Raw genomic sequence first — 26,654 nt, 5'->3', positions numbered from 1 at the left:
TGCAAATGATATGATAATGCACATGAAAAGAATTAGAGACTGGATAGTTCAAATATGAGATTTCACATTCAAAGGCTATGAGATGATTCACAATTAGAAGTGGACATCAATAGTGCTTAACGTGTGGTGGTTGCATGTGTTAGGCACCAGCAAGCATTTTTTAGGCCAAGGCTATTTTCATCATCATATTTTGGCCCTGCCCAAAAAAAGGAAAAGGCAGAAAAGTGAGAAAGAAGGTGACAAAGATGGAAAGCAATGTTGAAAAATAGTTTGCAAAAGAGACAGGAAGTGTAGGTTGATTGTTAGAAATTGGGTCTATAGTTGGCAGAGGTTTGCACCCTGTCCAAGTAGGGACCAAAATCCAAGTCAGGGTGCGTCAGGTACACATCCTAATTTAACCTGTGCTCACCCTCTGGTAGCTTGGCACAGAGCAGTCAAGCTTAACTTAAGAGGCAACATGTAAAGTATTTGTGCAACACTTAAATTACAGTAACAGTGAAAACACCCAAAAAAGACTCCACACCAGTTTAAACAAATAGAGACTATATATCTGTATGATACAAAACTTAAATATTAAATCTAAAAACAGTGCCTAGAACGCAATAGTGCTAAAAGATTACCTGAGGTCATGCTAGACCGAAGTAAATCCAAAGTTCAGGCCGACCGAGATGGAGTGCAGGCTAGCTACAGGACCCATGCAGGGCCCACTAAAAAAGTACCTAGGATGGAACAAGCATCGGCTTCAAATTCCCAATGCGTCGTTTACAATTCACGCAGTTGGGTTGATGCGTTGAAGTGAAGCCTCACAGTTGGGAACTCGGATTGGCAAAGCATCGTCATCAAAACCTTGCAGTCAGGTCCCAAGTGGTCATCTAGACAATCAGGGATTTTGTTCAATGGGCTCTGTATGGGCGAGCACTATGTTGGTTCTGATTGGCGCACAGTTATCACTGCGTCTTCTGAAGGTCAGATATGTCTCCCACTGAGTGAGAGGTAACCAGGAGCAATTGAAGCCGCACAGGACCAATACCCATGGCACCGGACTCCTTGCAGCAGCCAAGGCCTGTTTAAGTCCTGTCGGTACTGTAACAATACAGAGACTGAGCAGCCGTCGGGGGAAATCAGCACAGCAGAGACCCACTTCCAGAGTCACTCAGCAGTCCTGATTTTCACACCCTCAACTGGCGAGACAGACAACAGCAAGACCCTAAAACACACAGAGCCCAGCTGACCTTTCCACAAGGCACCAGAGGGCCCGAGCCTAAGTACCAACAAACTGGCTATACCCCCTTGTTCCCTGTGACCTGTGCCCCCCGTTGGAAGCACCCCACAATTCTCTGTCCCACTCTGCAGCCTGTTTCTAGCTTCTTTTCACTGGCGTAACCCGACCAGCACCTCTGCACCCAGATGCCCCAGGGCAGGTAACGAGTAACTGCTGGTGGTACTTTGAACATTGACCCCCTATGAACCTAAGTTCTGAAACAGACCCCCAGAAACCAACCATAAATAACTGTATACTTAGCCCTGTCTCCAATAAGGAAGCATTGCTACATAAAGATACATTTAAGTGAATAGTTTAATTACCTGTTAAATTAAATGTTTAAAAAAGTACTTACTTTACGAAGTTCTTGGTATCAAAATTTATATACAACCAGGAGTTATTTTTCAAAATTGGTCTAGGATTTATTCTTGAGCGTGTGCCTCATGTATTCCCTCAATGAATACAACAAATGCTTAGCACTACACTCTGAGAAGCCTAGTCTGCTCGCCCACTATACCACAAAAGAAATCATTTAGAGTTATCATTTTTGCCTCTGTAAACCAATAAGGGTTGTCTGGACTCTTTATACAGTGCACATTGTTTGGTTCCACTATAAAAAGAGCCAGCTTCCTACATACTGCAGCACCTATTGTGCTATCTAATACAGTGGTAATCTAAACATGGTTTCAGGCCTACCCTGTGTGGCCTGACTGCCAAAGTGTAAAATACTGCTATTTGACCAAAATAAACACATTTGACAGGTCAAATCGTCCCTTTGAAATATCAACGTCACCCTGCCCACAAGGCAGAGAACATGGTACTTAAAAATAGGACATGTAGAAATGTAATGTTAATATTTCTTTACAGTGACTAGCACCCAAAAGCTATTTTTCACTGGGGCAGGCTTGGCTATCTTATGTACAAAACCAGAGTAAAGATTAAAATCCTAAACTGTGTCTCAGAAATGGGGCTAGTACAAAAAATAACGTTTCAACTATTTTTATTAGTATTCAAAATCCAATTCAATGGCAAAGATGCTTTTTAATAAATGTTAATGAAAAGTAACTTTTAGAAAGTTACTTGTAACATGCCTGAGTTTCCTCGAAGCTGAATTTACATCTGCTCCTATTGGAGAACAGAACAGACATAATGTGTCATCTCCATGCACCACTACAGAACATCCTGGACCTGAGGAAGAACAGAAGAGGACTAGACTTGCTCTCTGTGATGTGAGAGGAGCCCTGGACATGCTCCCTCTTGTATCCAGGACAAAGAAGTGGACTACATGGGTCATAAGGCTGACCACGTGTTAAAGCTACAATGGCAAAGATGCTTTTTAATAAATGTTAATGAAAAGTAACTTTTAGAAAGTTACTTGTAACATGCCTGAGTTTCCTCGAAGCTGAATTTACATCTGCTCCTATTGGAGATACACTGACTGCCCCAAACTCCTTACACACACACCTCCAGCTATCAGAGGCCAAGTTTATTATGGCCGAAGACTTTTCGCCACCTTCAAAATTCCAAAAGTGGGTAGGGTTGGGCCTGGGAACTTTTACCCTATTGGTTAGGGTGTGCCCAGCCCAGAAGTCATTCCCACACACTAGCCTGGGACAGGCATAAATGTGGCATCTCCCACACACTAGTTCAGAACAGACATAATGAGTCATCTCCATGCACCACTACAGAACATCCTGGACCTGAGAAAGAACAGTAGAGGACTAGACTTGCTCTCTGTGATGTGAGAGAGGAGCCCTGGACATGCTCCCTCTTGTATCCAGGACAAAGAAGTGGACTACATGGGTCATAAGGCTGACCACGTGTTAAAGCTACAGGGACACATCAAGCTACAAAAGACCAGATTCTGCAACTGACTAGCGGACAAGTGGAAAGTGGCCGTGAATTGGTCTCTGGCTTGATATCCTGTGAGTCTATATGTACCTTCTTGAGATCCTGGGATGCTTTTAAAGTCTACTCCTGTGGTGGATTTAGACTTAAAGTACTAAGTCAGATGGTAGAATCTTTGAGGTTGGTGCATCTGACCAGCGCTCCATCACTGTCATTGCACCTAGCTCCTAGTCTAGAGCACCCATTGGTTATCATAGGCACTTTGTGCTTTCATGGCACTATTCCTACTTAAAACTTTAAACATTTGTATCTCCAATTCCCCTTATTAGATTTTGTCACTTTATTGTCATTTTGTTCATTAAATTGTACTCTATTTTGCTAATTCGATTTGGAAATTTCAATGTTTTGCATTTCGACTTCATTACTGCTTAATACTTTATACATACTTTAAACGTTACCATAGGTTAAGCCTGTCTGCTCTGTGGCGGAGGTGGGTAGTCATCCTCCCCAATTAATAATCCTATTTCTTACAGTTAGGTTCAATAGAAGTGGTGAGGGTCTTTATAGGATCCAAACCCAAAGTCTATACAACTTCTCTACTTCATAATTTTGGCAGAAAATCAACTCCTTCGCATGCACATGGACACCGGACATTATGTGCTGGGTCAATGACTTCAGTAATGAGGAAATTGATTCGCACCTCAGCATCGATTATTGGTAAGAGTTGACCTTAAATTTCCCAGCAGTACCTAATGCAATATATTCAACCTGGATCAGATGTCTCAATCTGGATTGAGGTTCAGTTTTATTGAGAGGGAGTGAAATTCACAAGAGGTTGTCTTTGTTCAGGTCAGACATCTATTTAACAATAGGATCTGCAATGCACTTTAACCAGCCACTTATACAGCTCTAAAGTACCAGTGATGTGTATGTGAGCTTTGGAGCAGTCGAGAAGGAATACAAGCAAAAAGAATCCACAGTAAATGAAACAGGCTAGTAAAATTAATTAAATGAAATATCTTTATATTTTGAAAGCACATTGGAGTCATGCTGTTGAGCCTACTAACCGCTTCAGTTCAAACTGGAGTTTTCAGAGTTAGTGTATGCAGCATCATTTCTGTGACCTCTTTTAAAGGGAGAGTTTGCAATAAAAAGGACATTTCTAGGAAATATCATAGACTAAGAAATGCTTGTTCCAATAAATAGCTAAGGCCTAGATGTAGGTAATTATATTTTACCACTTCTTAAATACCGATTTTTACCGATTCGGTATTTAAGAAGTGGTAAAATAGAGGGGGAGGGGATGTAGGTATTACAGAATTGGTAAATACCGAATCGTTAAGATTTGGTATTTACCGATTCTGTAAATACCGATTCGGTAATGCCCATTGATTCCTATGGGCATTGAAGCCCATAGGAATCAATGGGCATTACCAAATCAGTATTTACCGATTCGGTAAATACCGATTCCAGCAAGGGTGCAGGGGTTGTCACTTTGACACCCTCTAGCACCCCAAATACAGGCATTTGTGCCATGTGGCACACAGACATGCCCTAAGGGCATGTCTGTCTGTCACATGGTATAGGTGTGCATGCACACATGTGCATGCACACCTGGATTCGGTATTTTACCACCCAATTGGATTGGGTGGTAAAATACCGAATCTGAAAGGCCTTTGGGACTCAGAAGTGTCCCACCTACATATAGGAGTTACCGAATCGGTAAAAATACTGATTCGGTATTTTACCGATTTGGTAAATTTACCGATTCGGTAAATTTACCGAATCAGTAAAATTGCCCCCCTACATCCCAAAAACCCATTTACCGGTCGGTAACGGTCGAAATCGGCCGTTACCGGCCGGTAAATGGCCACCTACATCTGGCCTTTAATCCTCTAGGTCTTCACGCCTTAAATTATTACTAACTAAAAAAACTATAGCCATTAAGATTTCTAAGCAAATTCAAGTCTCATGTATTGTACAATCACAGTATGTAATATTGAAGTTAGACCATGACAGCAAGTTGATGCATACTGTGCACAGGGAGCATTAATGAAATCTGAGTGTAAGTAGGGTATCTTGAAATATATATAGGAGGTAAATGATGGTATCTAGGTACTTATGTGCTAAGAAGTCCCTCTGGTTAGCACAGCAGTTACATCATAGTATTCAGTGTCTATACTATAACACTGTGTAAAAGTCAATTGGAGTATATTATTGGACCCCACTGCTGCTTCAAAGTGATGAGGAGATGACTTCCTTGTCAACCTTTATGAAAGACAGCAATCTGCCCAGACTCTCCTTGACCTCATGGGTGTGTCCAATATGGTCTTCAGTACATTACTGTTGTCTTGGAATAGACATGATCTCTTCAAGTGGCAACACGCATGCAAATGACAGAACCAGATCCTAGAATGACATCATAGCATGCACAACCATAAGAAAAGACCAATGCAGTAAGAGTGCTATAGGGAGCAATTATGAAACAACTTTGGTCGTCAAAGTGAGGAACAGTGAACTCTATGGAGCAATGCAGGATCTGTTGATTTTGACCCATATACGTCCTGACAGAAGTGTGCTAGACAGTGTTAGGTTATGTAGAGGATCTATTTGCTTCAGATCATAGTATTTTTGAAAGTATATTTTGTTGTATTTTTTCTTTCATAAGTCTAAAGATGTGTAACTACACCTGTGTGATATCTCACTCTGCCATACTGGAATTAATGCATTGAACACCCAGTTTTGTAAAGTTCTTTAAAGGTCAGTTGGAGCTGATCATTGGACGCATCTTCTGTTTTTCAAGCTAAATGTTGAGGAAAAACTCTGGACCGATACGATTGATTCATACCACCGTAACATCAAAACAGGTGGGCTGACAGATTGGTTGTTGGCTTTTACATCTGTACTGACACTAGAGCCATATATAGATGCTTAGTACCAAAACTAGACCGCACCCTGCTTATCAAATTTAAGCTTGGCACTTTACTAGTGAATAAATATATACACAAATGGGATCCGAATGGTTTGAAATCACAGAATTGTTCATTCTGCACCAACAGTAATGAGGATGTAGAACATTTATTTTTCTATTGCCCGACATATGCCAAATCCAGGAGGTCCTATATCATGCCGATTTGTATTACTCTGGGCATAAGACATTACAGCGAAGCCTATCAAATATTAAGATATGACTGCAGCACTTCAATGGCATTAAGTCTCAGTTGCTACTTACAAGCTGTTAGGCGCATAGGAAAATCCTCAGAAATTTTGCTGTGACAATCCAATATGTGCCTTACTGATCTGTGTATGTAGGGCAACGTAGGTGTATATACCAACTGGTAGATTGTTTACCATAACATACGTAACCTGGAATAGAATGTAATAATCTCAACTGCTGTCTGTACACTTTTTTAAATTGACATATGTATCATGATTGAAGCATCTCCAGTATAAGTGGAAGTTTTTATTTCTTGGTCGCCTTGATGCTCCATTTAGTATTGTGCTGAATGAACTCTAATGATTCCGTCTCCTGCTTTGTACTTGCTTGTATATTTCGTACATGAGCTATGTTTTTTATTGGCATTTAAAAGAATGCTTTTATCGTTTTACTGTATGTTTTATGGGCTAGTTCCTGAAATAAAAAAATATGAACTGAACTACTGTTTTCATGTTTCACCAATCATCTCTTAAACGTGGCTTTGTAACTATTTCACGCCCTGGTATTTTCTTGAAGAGACCATCTCTTTAATATTATGGTTAAAGTTATACACCACAGTACCGTGTTCTTAAGGTGTCCAGACAAAGTGGCAGATACTTGTCAAACAAAATTGTCATATTCGCTCTCTCAGACTGTACTTCTCTCTTGTCTATCCAGCTGGTCACTGGAGGATTCCACCCCAGGTCTGCAGGGTTGATGTAAAGGATTCCTGATAAAAGAAGAAATTAAGTATGAGTTCATCTATTGGCCCGTCCTCATTGTATGACTTACACACTACTTTTAAGCAGAGGAGAAACACAATTATAATTACACAACATTGTTTTCAGTGTTTTGACTGTCCATTAATAATCATTCCTCCACACTAAGGTAAAGTCACTATCGAAGTAATGTTAAAGACATGTAGCAGAACATTTAATTTTGTTTCTTCAAAAAAGAAGCAACTGATTTAGAAAAATATTTGATTCACTGCTCGAAGTGTGGTAATATTGGGCCAGATGTAGGAAGGCAAATACCGGACGGTAACGGACGATTTCGGCCGTTACCGACCGGTATTTGGAGTTTGGGATGTAGGGGCATGTTAAAATACAGATTCGGTAACTCTAATCAGTGCTACAGGGGTTTAAGAATTCTTTATTTACCACCAACTAGAAGTTGGTGGTAAATAATGAAAACCCTTTAAAAAGCATTTTTTTTGCTTTTAACACAGTGCCATGTTGCAGACATACATGCCCTAAGGGCATGTATGTCTGTAACATGTGCACCCATGCACAATTGAGGGGTGCAACAGGTTGTCAAAGTGACACCCTGCCACCCTTCTATGTTTCCCCGAATTACCGAATCGCTATTTACCGATTTGGTAATTGACATTCATTCCGATGGGCCTCCAGGCTCCAGGCCCATAGGAATGAATGGCAATTACCGAATCGGTAAATATCGATTTGGTAATTACCGAATCATACCGATTCGGTAATTAAATCGGTAAAATTACCTACATCCCGATTGCCAGTTCTTAAATACCAAATCGGTATGATTCGGTATTTAAGAATCGGTAATCTGGGATTACCTACATCAGGCCCAATTGTGTCATATTCCCTTTACCTTGTAAGCATTAACAATGGTTGATCATCATTATACTCTACTTTTATCTTGTTTAGAGAAATAAAATCAAGTGATCCCATTATGGAGGTGCACTGAAGTGCGACATAACAACGTTACAAGCTCTATTTTGACCAGACTACAGCTTAGGGAATTGACCTTGGAACAGAATAAAGACAAGTAAATTCATGGATGTCAATTCACTTAAATGGCAAGGGTAGCGGAAGTGACATCACATGCCCTTTGACTTCCACTTTCACTTACTCACACATACTTACAAATACACACAAATTCACACATATACACTCTCACATATAAACACACTCTCAAGCATACACCCAACATAAATCTAAGAGCATTTTACTTTACTTATCTAGCTGTCAAGAGAGGGCATAAACCAGCATATTGTACTCAATTTTTATTACACTATTAGTGAATAATATATTTTATTTATTCACTATTAGTGTAATAAATAAATTGACAGAAAATAAAGAGTGGAGCCCCAGCTGTCCCTGTGTTCCTGGCACTGAATTTGACACCTTTAAGGTCAGGGGTCGCAAAGGCAGTGCTAGAGGTAGGAAAGGGAGAACCAGGGGTCACAGCTGTGACCTCTGGTGAGCCCTAAATGACGCCCATGAGTTATTCCACAATTAAAATGAAAATGGTATGGAGTCACTTGAGCGGGCGAAAGGAGTCGCTAATCAAGATGGCCGCCATGGACTGATCTCCGGATTTTGGCTCGTTTTATGACAATTCTATAGCCAGAAGGGCTATTTTCCTTCAAATAATGGTACCTGGAGACCTCAAACACCATCGGCATCCATTGGAGGACTTTCTATCCGTTTTATGGTGAGGTTGAAGGTGATTTGTGGAGAGCTCCTTTCAGCAGTGCTTCCCCTCAGGTATTTCTGATTTTCTCTGTCAGGAGGGCAGAACCACAGGCAGAAAAGGGCACAGCTCTGGTCTGCATTCTCCCACAGTTGGTTTTAGATGCTGCACAGAGCTATATTATACTGCATTATTTCTAAGGGCTTGGAAACTATAAGTTAAACAGATCACCCCCTTAAATAATTAACTTGGTACAATGGAGGGTAAAAATACCCCTTTGGTTCTTAACAAATGTAAAAAAAATACTCCTTCACCTCCATCAGTCAAGTCTAAAATTGTAGAATCTTGTGAACCTTCCTTAACTGATTTGTTTGATGAAATGCAGGTTACTAGTACTAACACAGACACTATTGTATCAGAAATTAAGAATTTGCGCAAAGATATGGCAAGCATTTCAATGAATGTTTCTGACAAAATTATTAAAATTCAAGAAAACAAAACTAAATTGGATGCTCTTATTCCGGTTGCAGCGAAAATAAAACTAATGAATCAATAATTGCTCGATTTGGGAAATTGTAATCGGGAGTATAATTTAAGAATTTTCAATTTGCCAGAAGATGTGGAAAGTAATGACTGTAGAATGTACTTAGAAAACCTATTGCCTGACGTTTTACAGCTAAACTTTACAGAAACATTTGAGATCGACAAAGCTCACAGAATACCTTCACTTAGAAGCCCAAATCAAACTAAACCTTGTCAAATGATATTGAAGGTGTTGCGTTATCACCATCTTGTATCAATACGGAAATCATCAAGAGAAATTCCATCTATAGTGGTCAACAGTAATAACATTTTTATTCATCAAGACTTTGCTAAGGAAACTGTAAAAATCCATAAAGAATTTAATGAGTCCAGACCAAGATTGAGAAGTTGTGGATTCAAATTTGAACTTTTCAATCTGTCTACTATGCGAATATGGAAAGATGGCTTGTCGAAGTCCTTTCAACGTCCGGATGACCTTCGTCTATACTTTGACTAACACTCGCAGCTCTCCATGGAAACTAATGAAAATGTTACTTGAGAAACTAGATTATTATGCACTTATAGTTCACCTAAATTGATGTAATTCTTTACTGGGCACGTTTTGAGTGGTTATTCTGTTATGCGTGTGTGCGATTCAAGAATTCTATTTCTGTCTATATGTTGTCTTTGTTATATGTTGGTCATTTTGTTGCATTCTTTTTCTTTCTTTTTCTACAGAACTATGTATATTTTGTCATTTCTTTTAATTCTTTATTTTCTTCTCTACATAAGTCCTTTCAATGATGTCTAATATTCACGGTATTAAACTTGTGTCTTTTAATGTTAAAGGTTTACGGCATCCTGTTAAGCGTACTAACGTTTTGGATTACCCAGCTAAACATAAGGCTGATATTTGTTTATAACAGGAAACTCCTGTCGATGACACTATTCTAGCATACATGAACAACAAATGGGTGGGTATTATTGTTTCTTCATCTGCTCTCAATAAAAAAAATGGAATTGCTATCTTATTTGCAAAAAATAGATCTTGAAATATTACTTAGGTATTCCAATTCTAATGGTCATTTCCTCATAATTAAAATGAAATTGATGATATGGTCCTACACTAAATTAATATATATCGTACCACGAAGGATGTCCCTGAGTTTTGTTCTCTTTTTACGTCAGAAGTCTTAAAATTGGGAACTGTTCCACTTATTATTGGAGGCGATTCCGATCTTATAAGTGATTCTTTACTAGATAGATGTTCTCAAATCAAATATCGTCCTCCAAAAGCTTTTTTTGTTCTTAAATCTTTTTCTAAATCAACTAAATTAGTGGATATCTGGTGTTTACATCACCCAACTTACAAACAATTCAATTTTTTTTTCCAATCCTCATAATTCATATTCTGGACTAGTATTTTTATTAATATCTCGTCATTTAGTTCCCTCTATTTCTGAACCCACTATCCAAAATATTGATATTTCAGCTCATGTGCTTGTGTCATGCATTTTACATCCTACAGTAGCTCAAAAGTCTCGAGGAAGCTTGGGCATGAACACAAATAAGGTTCTTAATAATGACAATAAACCCAAAATGTTATCAATTCATGCATATGTTATGTTTAATCCCTTAAGTTCTACATCACTTGTTAACAGATGGGTTACCTTTAAGGGGTACATTAGGGGGGTTACAATTTCCATTATGGATCATACAAATAAAACATTTAATACACAAATTAACAAATTAGACAAACAAATTGCTAAATATGAACGTCTTTGTATTACATCCAGTGACATTAAATACAAAAAACACTTGCAAAAACTTCGCTATGAACTGAACTCTATATTGAGCTCTAGAGAAGGCATACAAATCTCTAATTCAAAAGCTACATTCTGTTTGAATGCTAATAGATCTGGAAGATTTTTTTATCAACCTGTTTGCGCATTAAGAAAGATAAAACTCAAATTATTCCTAGTCACCAATTGGATGGACAAATAGCCATATCTCATACAGCAATAATGAATACATGTATGAAGTATTATTCAGAGTTATATAATAAACCTCCCACAAGTGATTTATTACTTATTGATAATTTTTTAGAGAGGAGTGGTTTACCTCAAATTTCTCAATTAGCTATAGATAAATTAGATATGCCAATTTCTATTGATGAAGTACTCTCAGTTAATTAATCACTTAAGCTGCATAAATCTCCAACCCCGGATGGTATACGAATTTGCTAGTCTTCTGCCACCATGTTTATTCAGATTATTTACACATTTTAGTATTACAGGAACAATATCAGGGTCTTTTACAGTAGCTTTGATTAAAGTCCTTCCAATACCAGAAAAAGACCGCTCTATGGGTTCAAACTATTGTCCTATTTCCTTGATAAATCAGGATTGTAAATTTTACGCAAAGATCCTGGTAACAAGTTTAGCTTCGGTATTGCATTCCATTGTGCATATAGATCAATCAGGTTTCATGAAAAACAGACAGTCAATAAACAATGTGAGATATTACTCCATGCAATGGAAAGTGGTGCATCATTAACTCAACCTGCTGATCTTCCAGCTTTAGATGCAGAAAAGACTTTCGATAAAGTACATTGGCAATATCTCTTTCGTACATTGGCTGCATTTAATATCGGTTCCTCATTTATTCGTATGATCTCAGTTTTATATTCTGTTCCGTCTGCTCAACTTTTTACTAACGGTCAGAGGTCCGATAAAATTTGACTATACAGAGGTACTAGGCAAGGATGCCCATTATCGCCTTTACTTTTCTTACTTGCAACGGAACCTTTGTTACTTGCAAGCAGAAATTCTAAGGAAATTGAAGGTCTTACAATTAATAACGTTCCTATTAAAATCTCTGCATACACGGATGACGTGCTTCTCGATAATGGTAATATGGCTTTGTCAATTCCCACATTATTAAATTTAATTAAGGCTTATTCTCAATTTTCAGGATACTCACTAAATACTAAAAAAACTGAATTTCTTCCCTTAAATGTTCACTGTTTACCAGTTATGGTTCCCAACAAAGATATAATTTGGTTCGCTGATAAAACCAAATACCTGGGCATTTTATTTTCACATAATATAAAACAATCGATTTCATTAAACTGTGAATGTATTTTAGACTATATCAGAGAAAAATTTCAAAAATGGTCTGCACTTCATTTAACCTGGTGGGGAAAGATAGATTTTATTAAAATGGCTATTGCTCAGAAAATCTTTTACTTTCTATCCACGATGCCTACACGGCTTCCTCTTAAATTCGATAAAAAACTAGATAGAATCAGATTAATTTGGAATAACAAACCTCCTCGTATAAGCTATAAGAAATTGAAGGTAGTCAAGAACAATGGTGGATTAGGTTTACCTGATTTCATAAAGCATTCATTTTAAATCAAAGTACATTATGATTTCAAACTGTGACACCTAACATTACTCCTACTTGGCTTAGTATTGATCAAAGCTTGGTTGCCCCGTTTCTGTTGGCAGCATTAGTCACTATGCCTAATTCAACAAGTTTGCTTCCAAAATCAACAATTGTGAAATCTACAAAATTAATATTAAATGATCTTGATTCAATTTTTCAATCCCAGATGGCATTTACATTACACTCATCATTATGGTATAATCCTAGACTTAAGTTAAATAGATCCAGAACATTGTGGAATTCCTGGATTAAAGCTGGTATTTTTTACTTGAAAGATATATACAGTGACAGTACTTTTTTTTTATCTATTCAGGAACTGCAACAATTGTTGAAGTGAAAATATGCAGATATGACCTATTGTGTAATTCACTATTAGACTCTTTCCCTAATATTCTTCCCCAGAATATGACCTCTGATTTGGTTGTATACATACATATCATCTCATGCTGTATCTCTCTTTTATCAAGAATTGAATGGAAGTACAAGTGATAATATTAATTTCCTAACTTCTTTTTGGAATAAAGAATTAGATATTGCATTATCCCATTATGCTTAGGTATTTGGCTGAAAATCTGGCTGAATAATGTCGCAGGATGGTTGCCCATTTCAATATATCAAACAAATACATTTATTTTATTCAATTGCTTATGGACTCTTTTTAGGTTATATAAAGCAAAATTATTGAATTCAGGTGTATGTTGGAATCGCTCTCAACAAGAAGGACTGTTAAAACATATGCTCTTTGACTGTCCTAACATTAGTATGTTTTGGAGTGATGTTTGGAATATAGTAACGAAAATATTGAATATTACTGATATATTGTCTTATACTATAATACTTTGTAAATCAGTCATTTTTGCAACAAAACTGACAGATCTTGAGGGAAAGCTTCTTTACTTTGTTTATTTCAGCTGGGTTGAAATCCATTACTGCTAATTGGGAAGATGCTTCATTAATGTCAGTACATACATGGTGGGCCTGGATAATTTTTCCAGAAGAGGAGCCAATTGATCTCTTATAGATGTTATCCATAACACTTCTAATTAGCATTTATTTTGGAAACCAATTGATAATTACATAGCTTTATAATCATGACTATATTTAATCTGTTGATTAAATTAATAGATGTATAACAATTTTAGTATAACTGCATTGTTCTACTCGTGTTTTACTATAGTCATAATAAATTGTAATATTTTTTCTGTTAAAGTAATTATCTACTTTCTACTTTCTATCTTTTCTTTGCTTTTTTTAATTATATTATATAATTATTTTCATGGGTACTTAAAATTGCTTAGCAGATATTAAAATGTTAAATAACTGTTAGATAGTTCCCTAGTTAGCAAACTCCAACATATGTGTACCCTTTTCCGATGCACTTTTTGTATGGTCTTATTTATTTATGATCAAAATCAATAAAATATCAGAACACATAATGGAAATGGTTTGCGTCTCTAAATGAAAAAAATGGTAATACAAAAATGATGAACAATGGTGCACTGGACACACATCTCAAACTATCAGAATTATAAAGGGAGCCTATTTAAGCATTCTAGCTTTTGTCTACACAAAAAGCATGTAGCAAGTGGTATTTTATATATATGAAACTGTGCAGAGGGTGGAAGCAGGTTTATGTAAGAGAGGCATGCAAAAATAAAGGAACGAGGATAGCAAGACGCATACAAAAGCTTGAGGTTATTGATCTCAATCCAGCCCTCTTGAGTAGACAGTTACATTTTATTTATCCAAATATTTTCTTTCTCAAGGTATCCCATCTGCTCTTAGGGAGCCAGGCATCCTCAACTCAAACGCATGATACTTCACAGTGGTCCCTAGTCATTTTAGGGGATGTCGGTTATTTATGCTTATTCTTCCGACCCTGTGCAACCAAGGAACAGAGCAGTACATTCAGGGAACTGCCTCAGAAAAAACCTAATGGAGATTTATGAAAACGCCAACCTTAGGTTTCACAGTTTAAGTACAGATAAATAGGGAAAGGAATATAATTCCACATTGCTGCAGTGTATGTTTCAAAACCTTCCAAAAGTAACATAGTACTTACCCACAAAGGTGTGCGGTGCAGCTTAATTTTAGCAAGCAAACACTGAGACCAAACTCTGATCAGAAGTTAATGAGTGAGCACAACTATAGAAAACATGAGCTGATAAATCACTAGCAAATAGTGAAAGATATATAGGTATGAATGTTCTTTGATCAAAGTGAATCAGTGACCACAATAACAGTAATGGGGTCCGTAGTCTGTGGATTATTCCTTGTAGGCAATTTGCAAAACGTTGCTGTCAATAAACAAGCTTACTTCAAAATATTTCTCACCAGGGTTTCCTGTTTTCTACTTATGTAGACGTTTCAGTAAATTCTACCTAAAAAGAAGTACGACCCAGACTGTAGATGAAATTACCAGTCAGGTATTGATCACCAATTGTTGACACCTGGAGGCACTTTGGGTATTGTATTTGAATGACACGTATTCTTTAATTTATTTGGCCTACGAATACCTGCATTATGCATACAATCTAAATTATCAATCAAATAACAGAGAACAAATTGAATTTAACTCATAATATCGCTACAGAAATCAATAGTGCCCCGTTTAGTGACTGATGAACAGTGAAAGGTAACTTGTTTCCCGAAGGTTACACGCTCACCCCTAAACCAGGCAGGCCAACTCAATTAATTAACTCACATGTTAACCAACTCACCAACTTTGTATGAATAAACGAGTATAACATGCAGGTTGCTGGCTTTGGTGACTGTAAAATGTTCAGTAGTTTTAGTTGTAAGTATGAAGGGTGAGTTAAGAAAATCCATACTACTGTACAGTAAAAACTGAGCAAATTCTACTGACACATCTAAATATCGCATTTCTGATAACAGCTCCACAGCTTTCCTACAATGGACAGTTCCGTATTTAAAAAAAAGAGAGGTCTTAAAAACATAATGCATTTTAAGAGATATAAAAACAGTTTAGGTACAGGTTTGTTGCAAAGACGTGGTCTACTACCTTTATTTGGTTTCCTTAGGAGTCAATTACATATGATCAGTGTTAGATCTGGAACCATTGGCGTTGGTCTCCCCTGCATTTTTTGCCTTGACCTCCTGTGGTTTTGCTGTGTGTTGGACTCCGTTTTGCTGGTCTAGATGCTTTGAGCACTTTGCCACTGCTGTTCAGTGCCAAAGTGCAAGTGCCCCCATTGTAAATTGTTGTTATAGATTAGTGATCCCATGATTGGCATATTTGATTTACCAGTCAGACCCTAGTACAGTGTGTGCTTGTAAATCAAATACTGCTAGTGGGCAGCATCACTGATTGTGCCACCCACAGGAGCAGCCTGTAAAATGTAATTCTGCCTGCCATTGCAGAGCCTTTGTGCAGTTTAGTATTGCTACGTTGACTTGGCAAGTGCACCCACTTACCAGGCCCTAACCTCCCCTTTTCTTACATATCAGTCACCCCTAAGGTAGGCCCAAGGTACCCCAGTGGACAATCTGCAGTGTACGTGAAAGGTAGGACATGCCCTAGTGTGTGTGACATGTCCTTATAGTGAATTAATGCCAATTTTGTTTTTCACTATTGCAAGGCTACCTGTTCACACTGGACAGAATGGGGAGTTTTTTATAACGTCTTATAAACATAACTACCCCTGGGAACGAGGTAGGAAAATAACGTTTAGTATGCCTCAACTTAGAAATTTAAAATGCATCTTTAAGTGAGGGTGATTTTTACATTCTGTGTTTGAAAATACCACTTTTAGAAAGTAGGTGTTTTCTTGCTTAACCATCCAGTGTGCCTAAGCTAGGTTTGTGTATTGCATGTCTGGGATTTGGGTGACAGGGGCTGGAGAGGAGTGGTGGCTCCAGAGAGCTTGATGAGTCAGGGCTGGGCTGAATAGACCTGGCTGCATTTAGAGTAGGAGGAGGAGATTTCCTTTCACCTGAATGGGCCTCGTCTGCCGTCCACAATGCGGTTTCCACCTCTTGCCAGGAAGCTGCACCAGTGAGGTTATAACTGGTTCTGGCTGGGTACAGACAGTTTCTGCCTTCAGAGATAAAAGGATTTCTGCGTATGAAAAGAGGGGACCAGACACCAGGCTTTTAGATCATTTCTGGGAATCAAGAGGAACCTTTGCCAAGAAGAAGACTCGGAGAAGCTGAGGAAGAATACTGCCCCTGTGCTGTTTGCTGTCTGGGGTGTGCCTGCAGCGGCTACTTGCTGCCAAGGAAAGAAGAAAAGGACTTTGCTGTTTGCTTTGTCACCTGCTTGAGGAAAAAAATCTCCAATGGCTTGAAATTGAGCGTGCCTCCTTGCACTGGTATAGTGCAGACCATTATGTAACCACATACATTTGGTGGACCTTTTCTTTGGGACTATTTTTTTTCTTGCAACTGAGAACTGCCAATCTTCATCATGTCAAAACCAACATCACTAGCATCTGTTGATATTGAAAGGAGAGGGTTGATACCTACAAAGTTCCACAACTGAAAGCTGTCTGCAAAAAGTTCAAAATCTCTGTAAGAGGCCTCACAATCAAGGAGTAATACCAAAAGGTGCTGAGGGCCTGGTTGGAGTCAAGGAATGCCAATTAGCATGCCGAGGAACCTATGGTGGAGGGAAAGGATTTGGAGGAGCAGCAGAATGGGCTATTGGGTCTGCCTGGGGGGAGGGTGCCTTCCTGGGGGGGCAGCAGTGTCTCTTCAATGGGACTGTCTCCAGCAGAAGAGCTAGAGGACAGGGAGAAAAACAGGATGCATGAGTTGGAGCTCACAAAGCTCCGGCTGGGGAGGGAGGATAAGAAGTTGGCATTTACGAGGGAGAAATTCACCCTGGGGGAGAAGAAGATGTTCTTAGAGCATGAAAGAGGGTTGAGGGAGCTGGATTTAAAAGCAAAGAGTTTAGAGTCCAATCCCCATGGTGGCAGCGCATCATAAGTGTCTGGAGAAGGGAAGGTATACATCCCCAAGGAAGTTATTAAGGATTTCATGAAGCATGAGGACATTGCTCAGTGGTTCAAGGCCTATGAGGTAGCAATGAGGTCCCACAGAATCCCTGAAAGAGATTGGGGAGCGGTGTTGTAGGGCCGCTTTACCAGTAAAGGAAGGGAAAGATTGCTAGCTTTGCCCACTGAGGATCAGATGTCCTATGCCCCAATGAAGGAAGCCCTATAGCCAGATATGGGTTGACCCCAGATCTGTATAGGCAGAAATTTAGAAACTGGACGAAGCTGGAATCAAGTAGTTGGGTGGGGTATGTGTCCTACTTTTGCAGAGCATTGGATAGTTGGGTTAAGGGTAGCAAGGTGAATGATTTGCAGGGGCTCTATGATTTGGTTGCATGGGAGAAAGCTACGCTAGCACTTGATTGACAGTAAGCTGACTGACCCCAGGAAGCTTGCTGTGGAGGCGGAGACCTGGTTCAGCACCAGGGTCCATAAGAGTTGTGTGGGGACCCTGCCAAAGGTGGGCAGGGTCCCCAGCAGAGGAGTGGGGGGGACAAGGGTAAACAGAAGGAGTTCCAAAAAGGCCCCAGAGTAACCCCAAGGGAACCAAGGTAAGGGTTCCCAGCCTCTCACTGAGAAGAAGCCATGGATCCCGACAGGTGTTTTTCGAGGGAAAAATACTAGCTGCAGCTAACTCCGCCAAAGAAACCTACGTATCGTTCGTCTTCTGACGAAAACCACTGCCCATACCAGACCCATCTGGCACTAGATGCAATCAGCTAGCTGAGTTATTTTCAACAAAAATTAATAATATCCTAAAAACCCTCCCCACCCACAACACCTCCCCACGCCCCGACTCCTCCCACTTGCCTGGAGGCTCCATGTCTCGAGGCGTTCTCCCAGGTGTCCACAGAACTGTTTCTGACCACCCTTCATACAGTAAAGAGTGGGGCACCCACAGACCCAGCACCCATGAGCAAATTAAAACTGGTCGCTTCCACGGTCTCCTCCCCCTTCACCAACCTCATCAATGCGTCTTTTGCTCAAAGCATCGTTCCAACCAACTAGAAAAAAGCCACAGTCCGCGCGCTTCTCAAAAAGCCCCACCTCGATCCCGCTGATCTGTCTAACTTTAGACCTATCTCCCTCCTCCTGGCCATCAGCAAAGTGGCCGAGAAAATTGTCAATAAACAACTCTCCCTCTTCTTAGAATCTAACAACCTTCTCCGCCAATCCCAGACAGGGTTTAGACCAGGACAGGGAACGGACACCGTACTCCTAGCCGTGGTCGAAGAGGCAAGAACCATCCTAGATGCAGGAGGATCAGTGGCAGTGATCCTCCTGGACTTGAGCGCCGCCTTCGACACAGTGGATCACGCCATCCTTATCCACTGTCTTAGCATGGCAGGAATTTCCGGTACCGCCCTGTCCTGGATAAAATCCTTCCTAGAAGGCAGAACCTTCCAGGTGACCGACGGCTCAGTTAATTCCAGAGCTCTCCCCCTCCAGTGTGGGGTCCCCCAGGGCTCCTCCCTGAGCCCCACACTTTTTAATGTATACATGTCTCCCCTCGAAGACATTGTAACTCCATTCGGCATAAAAACTGTTATGTATGCCGACGATACCCAGCTGGTCGTCTCTATAAACCAGTCGACCAAATGTCTGGACAACTTGTCATCTTGCCTCCAGAATATCTCTCAATGGATGTGCGATTCTAGTCTGAAACTTAACGGAGACAAATCTGAGATCCTCCTTTTGGGGGACCCACGCAGACTCCCCCCTTCCCTCACCTGACCACCTTGCATGGGATCACCCCCTACCCCAAAGACTGAAGTTAAGAGCCTTAGTATCTGGATGGACCAGGACCTCAACTTTAAAGTCCAGGCTAGAAAAACCGCCGGCACATGCTTTGGCCTCATACAGACAGCTCGAAAAATTCTCCCATTAATCCCCTTTCAGTCCAGGAAACTGCTAATGCAGGGGCTAGTTAATTCTAGACTGGACTACGGAAATGCCCTATATTTAGGTGCTTCCTCATCGGTCATCAACAGACTGCAATGTGCCCAAAACGCCGCTGCCAGACTCCTGACCGGGACCAAATCCAGATGCTCTGCCAAACCTGTCCTCAGATCATTACACTGGCTCCCGATTCAGGAAAGGATCGCCTTTAAAACCCTCTGCATCTCACATAAAATACTTCAAGGCAGAGGCCCCCCTATTCTGGGACCTCTCATCAAACCACATCATTCCAACAAACAGCTTAGATCAGACTCCCTCTCCCTGGCCAGTGTCCCCAGAATAAGAAAGGCACGCTCAGGGGGGCGACTGTTCTCATATAATGCTCCAAAGCTGTGGAATTCCCTCCCACTCCCCATCCAAAGAGAAACCAACCTATTGGCCTTTCGTTGGCGACTAAAAACTTGGCTCTTCCCATAATACTCTCCCCACAACTTCTCCCCTCTGAATTATGCAGGCTGATTGTTAGCGCTGGGACGCCCCAGGGTAGCTATGCGCTTTACAAATCTGAAATCAATCATAGGGGTCCCAAGACATGTTTTGGTTGTGGTCAGGCAGGACACTTCCAAGGGGATCCTAGGTGTCCCAAAAAGGTTACCACCGTACCCACTGGTACACCACCCCAGGAAATGCCTAGTGTTGCCTTGGGGGAGGAGTCGGGTGCCCCAGAGGGGTGGGGTCCCACAGAAATGTCCCTGGTCTCTTTAGGAGACAGTGAGATGGTCCCAAGAGCTCATCTGCCTGATAACACTAAAAGGTATACACAGTGGGTGACCATTAATGGCCATAGTGTGGAGGCTCTGAGAGACACCAGAGCCAGTGTGACAGCTGTCAGTTGCAGCTGACAATTCAGAGTGCCTCTGCAAAGGGGCAGAGGTTTCCTTTGGGTGTGGGGGGGTCTCAAGTTCCTTAAAAGTAGCTGTGATGCCAGCCATGCCTGTTGACTGTCTGCTAGGCAATGATTTGGAGAGCTCCCCTTGGGCGAAGGTGGAGCGGAGGTGTCATTTAGAGATTTTGGGTGTGTCTGAATGGGCGCGTGTGACCACTCTGTCAATGGCAGCGGGTAAGGAAATTCAAGAGGACCTGGAGCCTGCAAGAGTGGCCCAGGTGCCTGCTAGAAAGAGAAGAGGCAGTGGGCATGGGAAACCTGCTCTGAAGTTCCCACAGTCAAGGAGGAGTCAGACACTGAGGGGAATGCCCTGGAGCCTACTGGGTAACAAGTCGCTGTAATGGGGAACCTGCCTGAGCTGACCCATTGGAAGCAGGAAGGAGGGCCCTCCAGGAAGGAATTCTGCCAGGAGCAGAATAGATGCCCTTCTCTTGTTGGCTTGCGGCAACAGGCTGACCACCAGACAGCAGGTGATCAGTCTGGATCACATTGGATTTACTGGGAGAATGGTCTCCTGAATAGCAAGCCTAAAGTTGCTAAGTCTGGGTCAGCCCATGTGCTGGTGGTACCCCCGTGCTTCAGAGCCTTCTTACTAGGTCTGGCTCATGATGTGCCTTTGGCAGGACATTTGGGGCAAGAAAATAAATTTGAAAGGCTTGTCACCCACGTTTACTGGCCCCAAATGTATTAGAGTTCTGATAATCCTTGTAGGTCTTGCCAGACTTGCCAGGCAACTGGTAAGAGTGAGAGGAAGTGTAAGGCTCCTCTCCAATCTTTCCCTGTGGTCAGCACCCTTTTTGAGAGGGTGGGTGTTGACATTGTGGGGCCTCTGGATTCCAAGACAGCCATGGGCAACAGGTTCATCCTGGTCTTGGTCTTTCTCCCAGCCTCAAAGAAGGCTGGGAGAAAGATCAAAGTAAACCTCCCAGGATGTATATAGCTACATGCTGTCCTTCAGGAACCAGACTAAGTGGTTCAGACAACTCACTCAGGTGAATCTGGAAGTCAGCCATGAGGAGATGAAACATTGCTACTCTGACCGAGTTTCAGCCTGGATAGAAAGCGTGGGTCATGGCCCAAATTGAGCCTTGTGCGCTCCAGGATAAGTGGACCGGACCCTTTGAAGTGGTGGAACGCAAGAGTAACATCACCTACTTGGTAGACTTGCAGTCTCCACGGAACCCTTTGCTGGTCCTGCATTTGAACCGCCTTAAGCCCCACTTGTAGAGGTCTGAAGTGGGCATGCTCCTAGCAACAGATGCTGGAATGGAGGAGGAGACTGAGCCTCTTCCTGAACTCCTGTCTGAAAAGGAACACGATGGGTCAGTGGACGGTGTAAAACTCTCCCCTGGCCTGACTCTTGAACAGCAAAGTGATTGTCACCAACAGTTGGAACAGTTTGCTGCTCTGTTCTCCCTGACCCCTGGTGTCACTCAGTGGTGTGTCCATGATGTTGAATAGGTGTGTACGCACGAAGTGCTAATACATCCCCTGGTGAGGCACACCATACACAATCATAACAATGATTCAAAAGTTCATACGATGTTGTAGTTATATTTCACTATTTATTTTGTTGAAAAGTTATTCAGTAGCATTGATCAGGTATCATTCCGATGTTACACTCATTGAAGTTGCCATGATACAATTACACTGCTCCAATGCATTTCAGGCGGGTGGCCCTTTATCACGGAGAGCTGAAAAGAAGACAGAAAAGAGATCAGGGTAGTGCAATCATGCGAAAAGGTGGATACAAGGTGCTAGATAAGTGGTGTGTGAAATGGTGTTGGGGAAAGTGAAAGGTGAGGGCCTGCATGCGGGATGTGTATGGAATAAGTGAGTAAAATCAATGGGGGGCACAAAATACGGGGGTGACGGTAATCAAAGGTATAGGCGTGAAACTTACTTAGTATCGATGATGGTGGCAGCCGCTACCTCAACGAGTCGGAACAAACGCGTGGCGTTGTGACGATTAGAAAGGGGTGTGTGGTGAGGTTTTAAAGTGTGTGTGAGGCGATAGAGGTAAACAGAGGACTATGGTGGGGGATGGTAGTGATGGGGTCAAAGTGACGCCATGTTGAAGTGGTGAAAGCGAGTGGAAGGAATAAATGTAAAGAGAAGGTGATTAGAATGAAATGAAAAGATACAGAGAGCAATGCAGGACATATATACAACTATTTACAATAAAGTTACAAGTAACAACTGTATTCAGTGCGGTCATTAAGACCATGTGGTTTGAGAGTCTGTAACCGGTAAGTCCATTCAAGTTCTCTTCTGAGTAAAGTTTTTTTGTTGTCAACACCTTCTTTGGGGGTGATGGTTTCCAAGATGATGAATTGTAGTTGTGCTATGGTGTGACGGGCTTCAGAAAAATGAACTGCGATACTTGACTTCTCCTGTTATAGGCGTATGTTCGATTTATGTTCATTCAAACGCGTTTTCATTTTGCGTTCAGTCTTGCCGACGTATAGCTTGCCACAAGGGCATTTTAAAGCTTAGATTAGATTTGCAGAGTCGCAAGTGGCGTTGACTTGAAGGTATATCGCATGTCCCTTCATGGGGTGTCTGATGCTGTTGCCCTTGATGATACTGTTGCAATGATTGCAATTGAAACAAGGTTGGGTGCCTTTGTAGATTTTTGGTGTCGGGGTTGGTTTGGAGAGGATTTCCTTGATGTTTTTATTCCTGGTATATGCAAACAATGGCGGGTTTGTAAACATGTCCCTGAAATCGGGTTCCATTTGTAGTACGGGCCAATGGCGGAGTATTATTTTTTTGTAAGCCTGGCTCGCTGTAGAATATTTGGAAACCAAAACTATGCGTTGTTCGGTGTTTTTAGTTGATCTGCTGAGACTTTGTGCTCTGGAAATTTTAGATACGCGGGTCTGAGCCTCCTTATTAACTTGTTCAGGATATCCTCTATCCAAAAATCGGTTCTGCATTTCTTTGATACGTAGGTGGTACGTTTGTTCATCAGACACGATGCGTTTGATGCGCAGCATTTGGGAGAATGGCAGATGTTTTTTAAGGGAGCCCTGGTGGAAACTGGTGTAATGAAGAGTATTATTTCGGTCGGTATCTTTTCTGTAAAGGTCTGTGATGAAGCCTTGTCGTGTGATTGAGATTTTAACGTCCAAAAATGTTACTTCTTTTTCACTGATCTGCCAGGTAAGGTTGATGAGTTCATCCTTGGTGTTGAGTTCCAGAAGAGATTGATTGAGACTTTCTTTGGAGTCTGTCCATATCAGAAATAGGTCGTCGATGTATCTGACGTACATTTTTATTCTTTCATAGAAATTGGTGTTGGCATAAATGTGAAGTCTTTCGAAATTTTCCATATAGATGTTAGCATAGGTCGGGGAAGCACAGTTTCCCATAGCCATTCCAGATAGCTGAAGGTACCATTGATTATTTTCTTGGAAGTAACTGTGGTATAAAGTAAAACCCATGAGTTCAATCAGAAAAGTTTACATTTGTTGGTCGATGTCGCTGTTGAGTAAAGCGTGTTCAATGGCTTCGATTCCGCCCTGGTGCAGAATGGAGATGTATAATGAATTGACATCTGCTGTGCAGAGTATGACAGTTTCATGGCTTTGGCATTGGACTGTAGAAAGTTTTAACAGAAAATCCGTTGTATCTTTGATATAACTGGTGGTTTGTGTGACCAGTGGTTGTAGGTATTTGTCGATGAATTTGCCTGTAGGTTCATGTATCGATCCTTTGGTAGACACGATCGGTCTAAATGGTGGGTTATTGAGATCCTTGTGAATTTTCGGACACATGTGGATGGTGGGACTTCTTGGATGTTGTTGTAAAAGATAATTCTTAGTGCGCTCTTCAATGATTTCGTTGTAACATGCTTTGGTTACGATGTTCACCAAAATTTCTTGAAATTCTCTTGTAGGATTATGATCAAGTTGCATGTAGATATTTGTATCCTGTATGTGTTCATTGAGTCGCTGTATGTACAAATTGGTGTCAAGGATTACAAGGGCCCCACCCTTGTCGGCTTTGACGCATCGGATATCAGGATTGTTCGCCATGGATTTAAGAGTGTCACGATCTTTAGTAGTTAGGTTCTGGTGTTTGGTATGTCTTTTGAAATTGATTTTAGACAAATCATTGCGTACAAGGTTCTCAAAATGTGTCGATACTTTTGTGACTGTTAGGCGCTTGAAATGTACTCGGTGGTCTTAAACCTCTTAATTCATCAGGTTTGGTTTGATTAGTGGGTGGAAGAATATTATCAAAAATTGAGGTAGTCTAAGTTTCCTCGTAAGTTTAAAAGTACTCACTTCCAGTTCAAGTAGATTTGTGGTTGTTGTGGGAATAAATGAGGTGCCTTTTTCGAGAAGAGTGATTTGTTGTGGTGTGATATTAGTTTTGGAAATGTTGATAACTAGGTGTTTCTTTTCTTCGTCAGGTCTTTCTTGGCAATTGCGCTCCGTGTAGTGGGTGGACTTGTTTCCTTTTCTTTTGTTTTTGCTCCGCCGGGGTCATCGGTTCTGTCCTGGCCTGGCTCTAAAAAAGGAACCGCAGTAGTTTGATCTTGTGCTGTAGTGGATGTGGTAGCAGAAGTTGAGGGTTGATCGGTAGCAGCTGCTCTGTTAGGTTGTCTTGGTGGGCGGTATGAGGCATCGCTTTCTGAAGAGGATGTGTCAGTTTGTGCCTTTTGAGGTGAAATATAACGACAACATCGTATGAACTTTTGAATCATTGTTATGATCGTGTATGGTGTGCCTCACCAGGGGATGTATTAGCACTTTGTGCGTACACACCTATTCAGTATCGACTTACGTGTTTTTGACGGAAACACCACCCTCGAGAGCACCCTAAACCTCTGAACTTTCAACTCTAACTGTACTTAATCTCCACCTTTAACATCGCTGTGCACCATCCACACCCTCTTTTCGAGTGTCCATGATGTTGACACTGGGGACATTCCTCCTGTAAAGCACAAAATTTACAGAGTGACTGACAGGTTCAAGGCTTGCATCAAGGAGGAGGTCTCCAAGATGTTAGCGCTAGGGGAGATTGAGACCTCAAGCAGCCCTTGGGGAAGCCCAGTTGTCTTGCTCCCAAAAGCTGCCGTACCCGGTGCCACTGCAGAACTTCGGTACTGTGTGGACTGCAGAGGGCTCAATTCGGTCACCAGGACTGATGCACAACGCATCCCCAGAGCTGATGAGCTCATCAATCGGTTGGGAGCTGCCTGGTACCTCAGTATGTTTGACTTAGTGTCTGGGTACTGGCAGATTGCCTTAACTGATGGGGCAAAGCAGAGGTCAGCATTCTCAACACCAGAGGGGCACTACCAATTCAGGGTGATGACCTTTGGGTTGAAGAATGCCCCTGCCACCTTTCAGAGGTTGGTCAACCAAGTGTTGGCTTGGCTGGAGAATTTCAGGGCCGCCTACCAGGATGACATTGTAGTGATCAGTGCCACTTGGGAGGAACATCTGCAACACCTCTGGGTAGTGTTGAAGGCTCTACAGAATGCAAACCTCACGATCAAGGTGAGTAAGTGCCAGATTGGACAGGGTTCTGTGGTGTACTTGGGACACCAGGTAGGGAGCGGCCAGGTGGCACCCCTACAGCCCAAAATTGATACCATTCTGACTTGGAAATCCCCCAAAACCCAGACAGAGGTGAGAGCCTTCTTGTGACTCACCGGGTATTACAGGAGATTTGTCAAGGGGTATGGCACCAATGTTGCCCCCTTGACAGAGCTGACTTCCAGAAACCAGCCCAAGAAGGTGAACTGGACTGGCGCCTGCCAGAAGGCTTTTGAAGACCAGAAATCTGCCATCTGGTCAGTGCCCGTGCTTCAGTGCCCAACTTCTCAAGGGAATTAATTGTGCAGACAGATGCTTCAGAGCATGGTGTGGGGGCTGTGCTCAGACACAGCTGAATGAAGAGGGTCTAGACCAACCTGTAGCCTTCATTACAGGGAGGTTACTTCCACTGGAACAGGGGTGGAGTGCGATTGAGCGTGAGGCATTTGCCGTGGTCTGGGCGCTAAAGAGGCTGAGGCCCTGCTTGTTTGAGACTCACTTCCGGGTTCAGACAGACCAC

General features: G+C 41.5%; 1 protein-coding gene across 1 annotated transcript in view; it reads right to left on the bottom strand.

Annotated features, from left to right (window-relative positions):
* DNAH9 (dynein axonemal heavy chain 9) overlaps window positions 1-26,654 on the bottom strand; it is a 1,435,662-nt gene that overhangs the window by 867,664 nt on the left and 541,344 nt on the right. The window contains exon 35 of the mRNA XM_086930591.1: window positions 6,888-7,035. Coding sequence (XP_086786717.1) covers window positions 6,888-7,035 — 148 coding nt within the window. The remainder of the gene's footprint in view (window positions 1-6,887; window positions 7,036-26,654) is intronic.

Source organism: Lissotriton vulgaris, chromosome 7 (assembly GCF_964263255.1).
Source record: "Lissotriton vulgaris chromosome 7, aLisVul1.2, whole genome shotgun sequence".
Classification (NCBI taxonomy): Eukaryota; Metazoa; Chordata; class Amphibia; order Caudata; family Salamandridae; genus Lissotriton; species Lissotriton vulgaris.
The sequence above is the reverse complement of the archived record's forward strand: the minus strand, read 5'-3'. Positions and strand labels throughout refer to the sequence as shown.